Raw genomic sequence first — 12,353 nt, 5'->3', positions numbered from 1 at the left:
GGAGCCATTGTCTGAGGCAGCGGATAAGGATCTACAATTATCGCTACACATATTCAAGCTGTAATTGCGCCCGATGAAACAATGGCGCGCGAACAAAATATGCAAATTCACAGCCATTTACAATAACTGACGCGAAAACGGAAACGTACAGGCTCCTGCAAAGTTCATCCCCCAAATTGCTCGTAGTGTCAATTCCCGAAGAAATGTTGAACTCGAAAGAAATTTTCCTTCGATGCAAAAGGAGAATATTAAAATCGAGGCACACGTGAACCAGGTGCGAGACGTTTGTGATATCAGATTTATCGAAGGGAAAAGACCCAGTCAATGAATCGAGCAACGGAATTGGTTGGAACGATCAAAACTTAGAGTCCAGCTGGTTCAGCTAAATCCGAGTCCAGCGATACCCGATCGATCGTCTCTCTTCCTCCAGGAACACACGCCACCCCTCCTGGGGGAATTTACTACTCGCCGATCGAAAGGCTAAACCTTCATATCTCGTCTCAGGATTTGGTCAGGATTCGGGGGTTCGCGTTCGTCGTTTCTGTCGTTGTAACTTGCAACGAGCTGTCGTCCTGCGACACGGAACCGGCCGCAGCACAATGTCGTCCGGCCCCGGCGCAATTTACTGCTGATGGGAGGTAATTCCGACGGCTGATAATCGCGCCAGCATCCGGCTGATCCGCACAATAAATACGGATACCTGGCTGGCCGGTGATTAATGGTGACCCGCCAGCACTTACGAATATCTGCCAGCAAGATTCGCGTTTAAGTTCACTTCAGCGAAGAACAGTCGGGGACATCATGAGGCTAATCGTCGGTATCTCTCTGGTCCTGTGCCTGGTCTTCTTGGTCGATAGGGTGAGATAGAATCGCGGAAGAATTATCGTCTTTCCATTCTTGAACTCTTGAAGTCTAGAAAAACCCTATTGCATTGTTGAACGTTAGGGGGCATTTTTGATGTGTTTATTTCATCTTAGTTAGTACTTTGTGCTAAGTAGCGTGTCCTAGATTATTTCTTGTAGAGAACTTTCAGTTCTCTGTTGATACATTTATCTCATTTTCACTGGTACTGCGAATAATGGTACTAATTTTTCACAAAAACAAATTTTAATAACGGGTAGTTATAAATAACGCCTCTGGCTATAACATACTTAATTGGTTTCGAAGTGCCCCCCTTGTGATCGTGGAGCGTAGAATCAGAACCGACAGATGACACTCGGTTCGAGAAAAGTTCGATAACGTGAACACCTCAACGCGTCCCCGGGATCCGTTTCGAATTTTCCTGTTTCCAGGCGGAAGCGAACACGTCGATCGTGGAAGTAATGAACCGGATCGGTGGACTGGACGGCATTGTCGCGGCCCTAAACATAATAGTCACTGTATGCATGAAAATGATGCAGGCGTTCGAAACCATGATCAGAAACGGCATGAACGTTATTCAGGCTTTTCCCGAGGTGATGCGACTACTACCGCAGATGCTACCGTGAGGACTATCTGCCGAACTTGCTTTCATTTTGACTTAGGGATTTCTGAAATAAACCGTAGAAGTGCAATGAAATGATTTTTCCATTCGCGATGGTACATCCAGCGAGCGAGAACCTTCCGGAATTTCCCAGATACCGGAAGATGGCGAGAGAATTCACGCCGTTTTCAGCGACGAGCGAAATTAAAAGTCGAGCGCGACCGCGAGCGAGAGACGGGGTCGCAAATTAACGCGACGAAATTCAGACGGCGTGTCCCGTCTGCGCCGAGAGGGAAGGATGATGCTTGACTATCTTTTGCGAACGGTTATCGAAGTGGTCTCGAGTAGAATCGGGACGCTGATTGGTTGGAAGCTCGATCAAACGGCGCGGCTCCTCGAGACTCGTCGGCGTCGCGCGTGCACCTGTTACGAGAACGATTGCGATCACCTTGCGGTACAGTCGGGGGAAGTAGTTCCCCCCGACTTTCCCTCGCCCACAGATTTCACTTCGACGTCGGGAAAGCCGCGCGTACTATCGAAATACCAGCGCGTTTTAATCGATCGCGACTCTCACCTGCGTCGCGTTGACAATGACGAAGTTACGATGATTGTTATTTGTTGGTCAGGTGCGAGCGCGTGCACCTGCGCTTCGAGTTGTATTTTATTCAATGTCGCGGAAAGTTTGGGATAATATTGCGGGACGTTGGACGTGCTCTAAGCGAAGGTAGTTGTGGGTACGAATTTTTATATACAGTGAGGCTCTTCGTGTGTGGAAGAAATTGTATTATGAAGGGGTAGGGTACTCAGCTATTAAGGGAGCACTCTAAAATTTAACAAGAAATCAATTTTTATTGATAGGTTCTAGAAAGTTCTTCTCACTCGCAACTGAATTTAAAAATCCCTCGTCATTACAGGCATTTCCAAGTACTCAGCTCCCCAATTTAACCCTTTCAGACTTGAATTATTTTTTCTCTCGCACGAATGTAATTTAAGTTTTACGGTTAACTTACTCCAAAAGTAGCATGGAAAAAATAAAAAAAAACATCCTAGGTGTCGGTAATTTTTAAATTTCGTGTCCTCAGTTGTGTCCTCAATTGCCAGGTCTGAGAGAGTCAAGGCTCTTCCGATGCCTACAATCCCGTAAACATTTATCGTTGCATCGAAGTCAAAGCTCACTGTTCGAAATCCTCCCACTCGACACATCCGCGTTTCACGCAGTCATCGCGACGGAATGCAGGACTAGCGCGGGGCGTCCGTGAAGTCGGACGAGTATCGGATAGATTCGGCTGAAAATCTCATGCGCGGCGCGGAACCAGTTTAGCGAAACATCCCTGATAAAACACACGGCGACGGATCTCCCGGGAAATTCCGCGCTCCCTGTTTCCCGCGGATCGAACGACACGGACATTGAACTTCGAAAGTTCAACGACTAGTTTCGTCGACTGTACGCGCCTCTACGTAACCAGGTGCAACGCGCGCGGCTCAGACGCTCTGAAGGACGTACTCACCCCGCGGCCGTGGAGGGTAGGTAAGAGGCACCAACGTTACTTCCGACGCAGTCTGCGGCCCTCGACGCCGCCTAGCGATAACGAACCAGGAAAAAATGTGAACGAGACCACCGGGATACGCAGAACGCAGCTTTTTGACTCGATGATATCTTAGGGGAAGTGGGAGAGGGATCGAAAATTTCAGATCAGGTATAGCTGAGAGTCCGCATTGATTTTGAATCAGGGGTTGGAGGAAGAAATTATTTGAGGAAAGTCTGATAAAATCACCCTGTACCAGGAAATACAGTGGTTCGTTCTATAAAATTCGGAGGTTACATTAACCCTTTGCACTCCAAGCAATTTAGCCATATGCAGGTAGTCAACTCCAGGACCATTTTTCTCAGATTTATGAGTTATGGAATGGTCATGAAAAACTCTTTGCAGTTTGTTAAATTATACGATGATTCTTAGAATTTTACATTTTTGTTAACCAAACATAATCATGCTACACTACTAAACTTTTGTTATAAAATTCAAAGGTCTCTCTTTCGTTCACACCGCAGATACCGCAGATCGCGCCGTCCTCTCTCCGCAACCCTTTACTCAAACTATGGCTCACCCCTACCGATTCGAACAGTCGATTCGTTTCCGTGAACGGGATCAGCGCGAAGGGACCTGTCTGCACGGGAGGGTGGATAGTCGCAGGTGTAGTCTGCGAGCAACGGACGCAGGGAGAGCGCGACGTCAATCTCGCGGTAGGGTGGCGCGCTGGTGGAGGGGAGGTAAGCGAAGTCTCGTTAAAAATACACGCGTGACAAGGTCCTTTACGCGGCGCGACTTGGTCGCGTGTTGCCACCGGCGGCGGTGGAAGGCGGGGGTGGTGTGCTTTATAGCCGACACTCGTTAGTAATTGAATACTTCGTCGAGGAGGAAACGCGCCGGGCGACATTGTTGTTCGTGGCTTCCGTCGCGTCCCCCCCCCCCCCCCGCCAGCTCCCATAGCTTTACAGCGCAATTCCCAGTGTCACGTTAAGTGCAACGATACGCGTGCGTTACTGTCCTGTCGCCGGTTTTACGACGCGGTTTACGGAGATCGGATCTCGACGAGAGGATTTTCGCGTCGCGGGGGATCGATTTTCGGCGAGGACGCTTTCCGGTACGAAACACGAAATCGCTGATCCTCCGTGGAAGCTCGTCCCTGTCGCGGCAGACAGAGGAGACACGGGTACGTCAAGGAGACTGCAAGGTGGGCGAACTTTCGCGTTCCAGGGAAACATTAGGCTCGGTTTCGAGGGTGGAAATTCGATAAGGGCCGGTCCGCGTGACCGGCCAATAATTCTGCGGCGATGCTTTTGCGCAGACTTCCGGCGAGTCGCGATATATCAGTCCGAGCCGAGGCGAGCCGGAACCGGAAACCGTCAATCATAGGACTAAGTTAACGCCGAGTCCGTTTTACTCGCTCAGGGAACCGCCGCGCTATATCGTTACACGAACTATTTTATGGACCCTCCTCTCCCTGCCGCCGTTTCGATCCTCCTTCCGTCTCACCCGGACCAACCATCCCCTTCCTACATACATACACGCCACCGCGTCATCCCTCTGAAATATACTTTCGAGCAGCGTGCATCGATTTTTTCATAAATAACCGCCCACCTGACCGCCCGTACTCAGTAAATCTCTCAATCTGGCCACCCCCATCCCTTAGCTGCATCTGGTTAATTCCATCGAACCCGAGCGAGCCACGACTCCACGATCTTCCCTGGGAAGTGCGCTCCCAACTCAGGGTGCCTTGCTGTGGTTCCGCGATCGTTCATACATCCTACACTGACACGATCCTTGGAGTCAGGGGTCGTGGATTTTTAGGTCAGTACTTCTCGTAAGAAAGAATGACCAACCCTCGTGCAGTATCGTGCCCTCATACCCAAGAATGAGGAGCCAAATGACACCAAGAATCGTAGATTAGTCGTGAAACTATCAACTGTGGATCCGAGAATCGTGGGTTCGAATCTCCGTGTCTTATTTTTACCCCTACACGTTTAACCATCACTAAATCCACCTCGAATCAACGAAAAATTACGTGCCGGGTTAGGATTGCGTGCCGCCAGCCTCGGATCCGTTTCCAGAGGAGGTTTGCATCGATACTTCTGTCAAGAGCAGAACGAAGAACGGAAGAACGATTCCCGGAAGTCACGAACATTCTTTCATATTCGAGCGGGATAGAAGCGAGACCGTCAATTACCGTGGAATATTCGGCGGAAATTGAAGAAGTTCGCGAAAGGGGTCAGTTTGACGATGTATCGGGAAACGTGGTTGGAATAATCCGCGCCTGACCAGAGGCTCGGTTTTCCCGCTGGAAACTTCCTCCGCGCCTTTCGCCCCTCCCGACCCATAAAGGACGAAAATTTCACGGGGGCGTTTTACGCCCGGTCATTAGCGAAATCGGCGGTAGCTTACGTTCTCGCTTTTACGGGCGGCTCTTTCGCGTTGGTCTTTGCGAGAAAATAAAACGTAAGCGTTGGCGGGGCGTTTCGCTTTTAATAGTAACTCGCTTCGACTGTAAAGGGGAGAATATAAAACGGGGGAAAGGTGAAACGTATTATATCGGTCGTCGATACTATTTTCGCGGAGGTTCGGTTCAGAACGTTGGAAACGAGGCATTATATTACGAATTTTTTGGAAATAATATACTAAGCGAAGCTGCGAAACTTACGGGTGTCTTTTATTGGATATTTGAGCCGAATTGCTTTTTGTGAAATCGTAAATTCGAGTGTCGAAGCACTCGGTATAGTCGGGACGTTTTATATTTATAATAAATTTCCCGGGTACTAAAGATTAACGCCGTTAACATTGAATAATAAATAATTTATTTCAGAGTTCATTCTAACGGCGCACCTTGATCAATTATTTCTAAAGAATTCGTAAGAAAATTCGCGTCCTGAACCGGGCTCGCCTCATAAACGGTGAGTTGGCACCAAGTGAGAAACATTAGTCAGAGCGATTATCACGTATAAGAACAAGGGTCCCACTACTACGGCTGTGTATTTGACACTCGAACCCTCTCCGCATACAAGTACAATTGAATTTTCACCAAACACGTCCAGGAATCGATCTTCCCGGCCCTCGTCGTCGATCAGGCGGAAAGAAAGATCCATACCAGATGTAATTCGCGACCCAGGTCGATCGATCCTCGCTTGGAAGGCTAATACCGTTGGAAATCAGCCTTTCGCTCGAACAAATTCGAAACCCCGCGTCGTTACCTCTATTCGTTTCCGGGCGCCGCGTTCCCAATAAATTCACCGCGACGACCTCGGAACGCCGCGACAAAAAAAAAAAAAAAAAGCCATCCCGATCTATCGGGGATGCCTCCTTGAAAAACGGTGATCCTACCAGGATTCGATCCGGCGTATTCAATCGGATCCTTCTCTGTCGCTAATCCCACTTTTGATGGAAACAAAATTGCCCGCCGCGCCGCTCGCTCGTCCGATACAAATATTCGCGCGGAACGTAAAGCGTAGTTTCCAAGTGTTTCCCGGGGTGAAATATTGCGACGGTTCGCGCATACGCGATGCCCCTGCGCGCGTATTATGTAGATACCACTGAACTGGAAATCGCAATAACGACTGTCGGGGATCGGTGACTGTCCCACCCCCCTCGCTCCCCAAACCCTGGCGGTTTTACAAGGGTGTTCCATTAAAATCGTACACGATGCACGATGGATACGAAATTATCGGCGATGACAGGAGAAAATATTCGAAATTCAACGGAGTAAGGGGAACGTGGTTCATCGTGGATTCTTGAAGGGGATGTGAGGGTAGGAAGGTCAACTTCTGAAGGTCACTTGGAATTCTATCTCTGGTTATGAAAAAAAAAAAGGTTTGATACATTACATATTTATAACATCGATATTTTAAAACATACTTTGTAATTTTTATCTTCGCCCTGACTTTTATTATATTCGTTAGTAGTCGGTATTAGAAGCGTAAAATAAGTGTCGCGAATGCGTGAAGTAAAATTTCTAATATTTTATGTCAGAATTCATTTAACATCGATAGAATAGGATCTCAAGAAGTAGTCGTTATATTTTTAACAAGCTTACATTAAAATCTACGATCTTTACTGATGTAAGTGCACTTAAATTTGCCAACACTGTGACCAACGAGGGCAATAATTTGAACACGACACCCAGTGCATAACATCTCGGCCGCTCTTTCGCCCCTACATTGCGATTCCGTTCGGCCATTCGCTCGTCACGAGTTCCGTATTTTTCGAGGCACGAGTTACGAGGCCAGCGCGAACAGTGGTTTAAGATGGTGGCCTCTAATTCTTCGCAGTCGGACGTTAACAGCCCTGAAAGGATAACCACGTACGGGCTATACGTGATACAAGGATGGAGACCCGGTTATCTATAATTCATGTAATCAATTTAGCGAAACGAACGATAACTTAGCCATCTGTACGATCGGTTTTACGATCGCTTTGCCAGGGATAGGTCACATTTCCTGGTGGTCTTACGTTCTCGTCGTTTATCGCGAGCTCCGAAACGTTACGGCTGAGACGATCGTTGGAATTGCGCGTCGCTACGCGAGCTCTCGATGCTCGTCGCGGTTAATTATTTACCCGTGTCGCGGTTGCTACGAGAGACTTGTCACTGGCTACACCTACACCCTACACGTTTTCAAACAATTTAGCTTTATTGCTGACTCCGGATCTGGAGCTGCAGGGTTAATTGATAATTCAGCAGAGGGGGTGGTTCTGCGGAACGTCTATTTTCGACGTTTGGACGCTTCTACCATTGTACTTTTCTGGAAAGAATTTCTCTTCGGTTACTTTATACGCGAGTATATTGGCTTTCTTCAAACAAACACTCTGCGTAATTCTATTCCCTTTTGGTTACTTTTGATTTTAATACTAAACCTACCACGACAGGTCAAACGACTAAATGTATGGCCATTGCACAATTATATATACATACACGAATGGATTGTTCAATTTAGAATCACGTAAAATATTTTTTTCATGCAATTGAATAGTGCGTCTTTAAATAATTTAATTGATCACGATAGAAATAGACATAAATAAACGTCGGTGGTAATTACAAGTTTCGACTGAATGATTCAAGGACACTGGAAAATAAACACTCCGTGATTCTCCTTCGGATATTATCAAAGGTACCCTCGTAAATTTCCTCGAAAGATTTCTAACACGAGCAACAACCGAAATAATACGAAATTCTCAAGTCTACGCCACCTGTGCATTCCCCCCGCCATACAAAAGAGAACAAATCGTTCTCGAAAAACTCGAATCGACCAGTCTCGTTAGCGCAGGGGAAATTGCGACCCTTTCCCCCCCGTGATTCCGGCCTGGCAAGTAGTAGTGGTCGACGCATGCACCGGCCCCGAAATTCCACGGACGGGAGGCTCGAAGCGCGGATATTTTCATGCAAATGCGGATGCCTTTTTTCTCCCCCCAGATCGCAGCCAGGGAACAATGGCGGTGGAATTCGTTTTCACAGGAATCGCGCGTCGAAATTGCGCGGATTAACGCGAATGTGTACCGTCCGCGACTCGACGCTGGCGTAAACGTTTCCGCGGCGAGTAAAGGGAGGAAGGGGGGGGGGGTTCGAAGACGGCTCGGAAACAGTGGAAACTAAACCATGGGAGGTTGGAAGTGGGTACCACCCCGCGAGGCGCTCGGGATTTCTTCGCTGGGAGCGACGAGGATTTCCGTGTAATTTCACTCGAGTAATAAGATTATACCTTTTCCCAGTCTCGAGGCTACCTATTGTTTTCCCATTCGCGGCCGCGATATTGTGTTTCGCGTTTTATCCCGTCCAGGCCCTCGAACGTTCCCGGTAATTTTTCTTCCGTGCCCGGGCAACCTCGCGGAGGATATAGTTAACATTGTAGGAGGAAGACGGCCACCTCCGAAGTTTAGTCGTCGTCTGTGATGGTCCATAAAGAGCCAGCTGAAATTGCGCCCCGTACCACCTACAGAGCCTGTTCCGCCCATCCCCTCGCGACTACCCTTTCCAAACCCCCGCAACGGCCAGGCTCACCCTTCCGGTGTAATAGCGCGGCGGAGCGTATACAACGCGCCACGGCATAAACTTTACGATGATGAGGAAGGACCGAGTCTCCGAAGTCATCTTCTTGGCGAATCTTCCATGTGCCCCGTGATACCGGAATTAGATACCCAGCCGCGCTTCATCTGGCTTCGGCTTTGTACCTCTTTAACTCGAGATTCTTTTTCCAGGGGATGCAACGTCCTGGTAACGTCGTCGCCTGGAGTTCCGTTGGCTGGCTGCTGAGTCTGATGCGGAGAGCTTAGTGTCCGGGTTTGCCCAGGAGGGTGAGCACAATTTTATTTTAGTTTTAAGAGAGGTGTTTGCGAAATTGGAATAGAAAATATGTTGCATTTTTTTTTTTTTTTTTTATTTCACTCGATTTTATTATGCGATTTTTATTGTTCTTCTGCTTTCATACTTTGACTTCGTTATTATGATAGACACAATAACGAGATCGTAACTATGTCGAATATCTCTGTATGTACGTCAAATATAATATACAGTCTCGTAAGTATTCGTACCATTGATGCATCTAAATAAATGGTACATCATAAATATGTACATAAATAGACTCGCGCGTGTACATATTTACTTATAATAAAAAATTTATTTGTAAACATGAAACCTATCAATAAATTTAGACAAATGTCTTCAATAGACGTAAAAGGTACGAGCACTTACGGGACTTGACTGTAAGTCTTCCGCGAGTGTACCTGATTTCACGAGAGTGATTTTCATTCGCGGTCTGCTTTCCTAGGAAGGAAGGAAAATTTCGTCGTTCGATACTTCCAGTTTACGTGCTCTTGGCATCCCTTCCATATAAAAGTTCGCGTATCCCGTGTACCTATTCAAGGGATTTCAAAGGGAATAAGGCGAAATGCTTCCTCTAGGGAAGCAAATCGAGCGAGCATTAACGTCGGGAGCTCAGGAAAGTTTGGATGCGCTACTTGCTCGTGATTTTGTTTAATAAAAAGGATCGTGTAGAAATTCGAAAACAACTAGGTTTTAACCTGTGACCTTTGGATCAATAAATGCTCCCTTTAACGATCTTTCTGCCGAATCAGGCAACATGGAAGCTCCAAACATGACCTAATAAACAGGCGCGTTTAACGGTCGAAGCCGGTCGAGTCTCGAGGATGGTACTCGAAGTCGTGTCACCCGGAAAACGACCTTTCGAGCCGCGATGAAACAAAATAGAAGGATGGTACGGGTCGAGGAGGTCAGCCTCGGAAAAAAAACAATGTCGCGATCTTCCTTTATCGTAAATCCTCCGATCGAGACGTGCCCGAGTGGGGATCTTGAGGTTCGCGCGAGGCCGGGGGTACGAGCCGCGAAAAACGGGGTCAATTATGTGAAAACGGCCGGGGCCGCCACGTTGTGTTGTAAATTCGATGTGGAAGTCGAGTTGACGCCTTGTATATATTGATTATCCGTTTAGCCGGCCACTGCAATGCACCAGTCGCTCCTGTTCGGCTTCGAGTTCCTCTCGTCAATTTGCATTCCACGATTTCCCTTCACGACAGATAGCCGCGTGCACCGATTTACATTCACCTCTCCCCTGCGACCTCTTCTTGTTCCGTTCGTTTCTTCCCTAGAATCAGCCCCTCGTGTCCCTCGAAGGGTCCTCTCGAGACGCTTTCCTCTCCATTTGTATTTATTCGCCCGAGTTATTTATCGAGGCGCAATTACCCATGCGCGAGGCTCGTTCCAAGTCGAAACGATGGGGCCTCGATGCATCCCGAAGTGGTCGAAAATGCGATGAAATTTCACTCTTCGATTAAATTCTTGGATTTCCTGAACTCGGGCTCATCGAGTCAGGCGTTGGGAGAATTGACTGTGGAAAGGTTGGAGGGTTAAAAAAAAAGGGAGTTGCTTAGGTCACTTTGGTGAATTTTCTGTGATTCGTATTTTTATTGTGCGTGGTAGACTCGGAGTTAAGGGTTGGAGGGAGTAATGCATTTCTAGTGACAGGAGAAAGTGATGTGGGAAGGTTGGAGGGTTAAAAAAAAAGAGGTTGCAATTTTAATCGTTTAAAAGCTTTAATAATTTTCTATATCGCACAAATAAAAATCTAAAGGGGATAGGTCGAAACATCCTGGTCAAATTTCAACATTCGACAAATTTTCAAACTAACTTTTTTCGAGAATAAAGCGCCATATGAAAAAATTTTATTCCACATATTCCATTCAATTTTTCACGTACAATCAGCCCTTACTCGTTCGTGCCACCAGTTACGGGACACCCTGTGTATCAAAAACTATCACCTGGACTTTTAATTAGAGTCGCATCATTCCTACCTGCGAGGAACCATCTCTACCAAAAATTCTAAAACCTACCCCCTCGTCAGGTATTTTAATGAGAGCGTTCTTCAAATACAAGTGGCGGACACGGCCCAAAACACATTGTTACTTTTATCCAGCCAATGCGCCGGTGCCCGGGCCGGGGAAATAAGTCGAGAGAAGAATTTCCATAAATTTCGGCGAGCGGGCCAATATCGCGGTGGAAGTAGAAAGTTGCCGCACTGGTCGGACGTTGCGGAAGGCGCCTGCGCCGGAATGATCCAGGCCGCGTCCGAATATTGGGGGAAAAGCATCGCCACGGGTTCCTCCGCGTTATTACTACCCAGGGCGAAGTTTCGTCCAGGTGAACGGTGCTCCTCGAACGGACGGAAATTGCAGATGCATTACCGTAGACAATTTGGAAGGCGCGCGTGCCCCGCGGCTGATTTAGCGTGCCTGCGAACGCGAACCTGCGGAAATTAATCGCGGTCTCCCCCTCTCTTCGTTCCCCAGCGAGCCGCGATAAGTAGAATCTGTAGATACGCCTCCAGCCATAAATCGAAGTGGCAAGTGGCAGAATGGAAACTGGAATGAATCAGCGATGCGTCAGAAATTGAAATCAACGTAATGGTTACTCGCAGGGTTTGCGTTTCGTCGGCTTTCGGGGCGGTTCGATAATGCTGAATCGAAGCATACTGGACGGAGCAATTTTTTTAACTCCATTTGGTAGACGCTTGGTAACTTACTTTTTCATAAAAATATATACATACGTAAAGTTCATTTATTTCCTTTTCCCTACTCTCGAAGAGCGTCGACCCCACGCGTGGGCAACAAGTATGCCGAAAACCACTTGAAGATCCACCTCGACGTCCACCCTATCGAAGTCGATCGTCTTCGAACAAAATACTCCCAAGGCTAGATTCCTCCTCGTCCCTTGCAACTCGAAACGTCCGTACCTCTTACTCGAACTGTTCCGCGTTGGATCCCCAGGGCCAAGTAACCGAAAGAACTCGCACCGAAAATTTCCCGAACTGAAATCGAATACTATGTAGTTCAATTAA

General features: G+C 47.5%; 1 protein-coding gene across 1 annotated transcript; it reads left to right on the top strand.

Moving 5' to 3' along the window:
* Nucleotides 1-733: 733 nt before the first annotated feature.
* On the top strand, nucleotides 734-9,504 carry LOC128894153 (uncharacterized). Its single transcript, XM_054155647.1, has 3 exons — nucleotides 734-858; nucleotides 1,293-1,483; nucleotides 9,202-9,504. Exons 1-3 carry the CDS (start codon nucleotides 802-804, stop codon nucleotides 9,254-9,256), a joined length of 303 nt encoding a protein of 100 aa, XP_054011622.1. The 5' UTR covers nucleotides 734-801; the 3' UTR covers nucleotides 9,257-9,504.
* The last annotated feature ends 2,849 nt before the right edge of the window (nucleotides 9,505-12,353 follow it).

This window comes from Hylaeus anthracinus, unplaced genomic scaffold (assembly GCF_026225885.1).
Source record: "Hylaeus anthracinus isolate JK02 unplaced genomic scaffold, UHH_iyHylAnth1.0_haploid 3, whole genome shotgun sequence".
NCBI classification, from domain to species: Eukaryota; Metazoa; Arthropoda; class Insecta; order Hymenoptera; family Colletidae; genus Hylaeus; species Hylaeus anthracinus.
Note: the sequence above shows the minus strand (reverse complement) of the source record. Positions and strands in the feature narration are given on the sequence as shown.

Bases quoted from the DNA above. Each gene is read 5' to 3' on its own strand.
- LOC128894153 (XM_054155647.1), top strand. From the start codon at position 802: ATGAGGCTAATCGTCGGTATCTCTCTGGTCCTGTGCCTGGTCTTCTTG. The intron at 859-1,292 runs GTGAGATAGAAT...TCCTGTTTCCAG, and splicing joins TGGTCTTCTTGGTCGATAGG to GCGGAAGCGAACACGTCGAT. The intron at 1,484-9,201 runs GTGAGGACTATC...TTCTTTTTCCAG, and splicing joins CTACTACCGCAGATGCTACC to GGGATGCAACGTCCTGGTAA.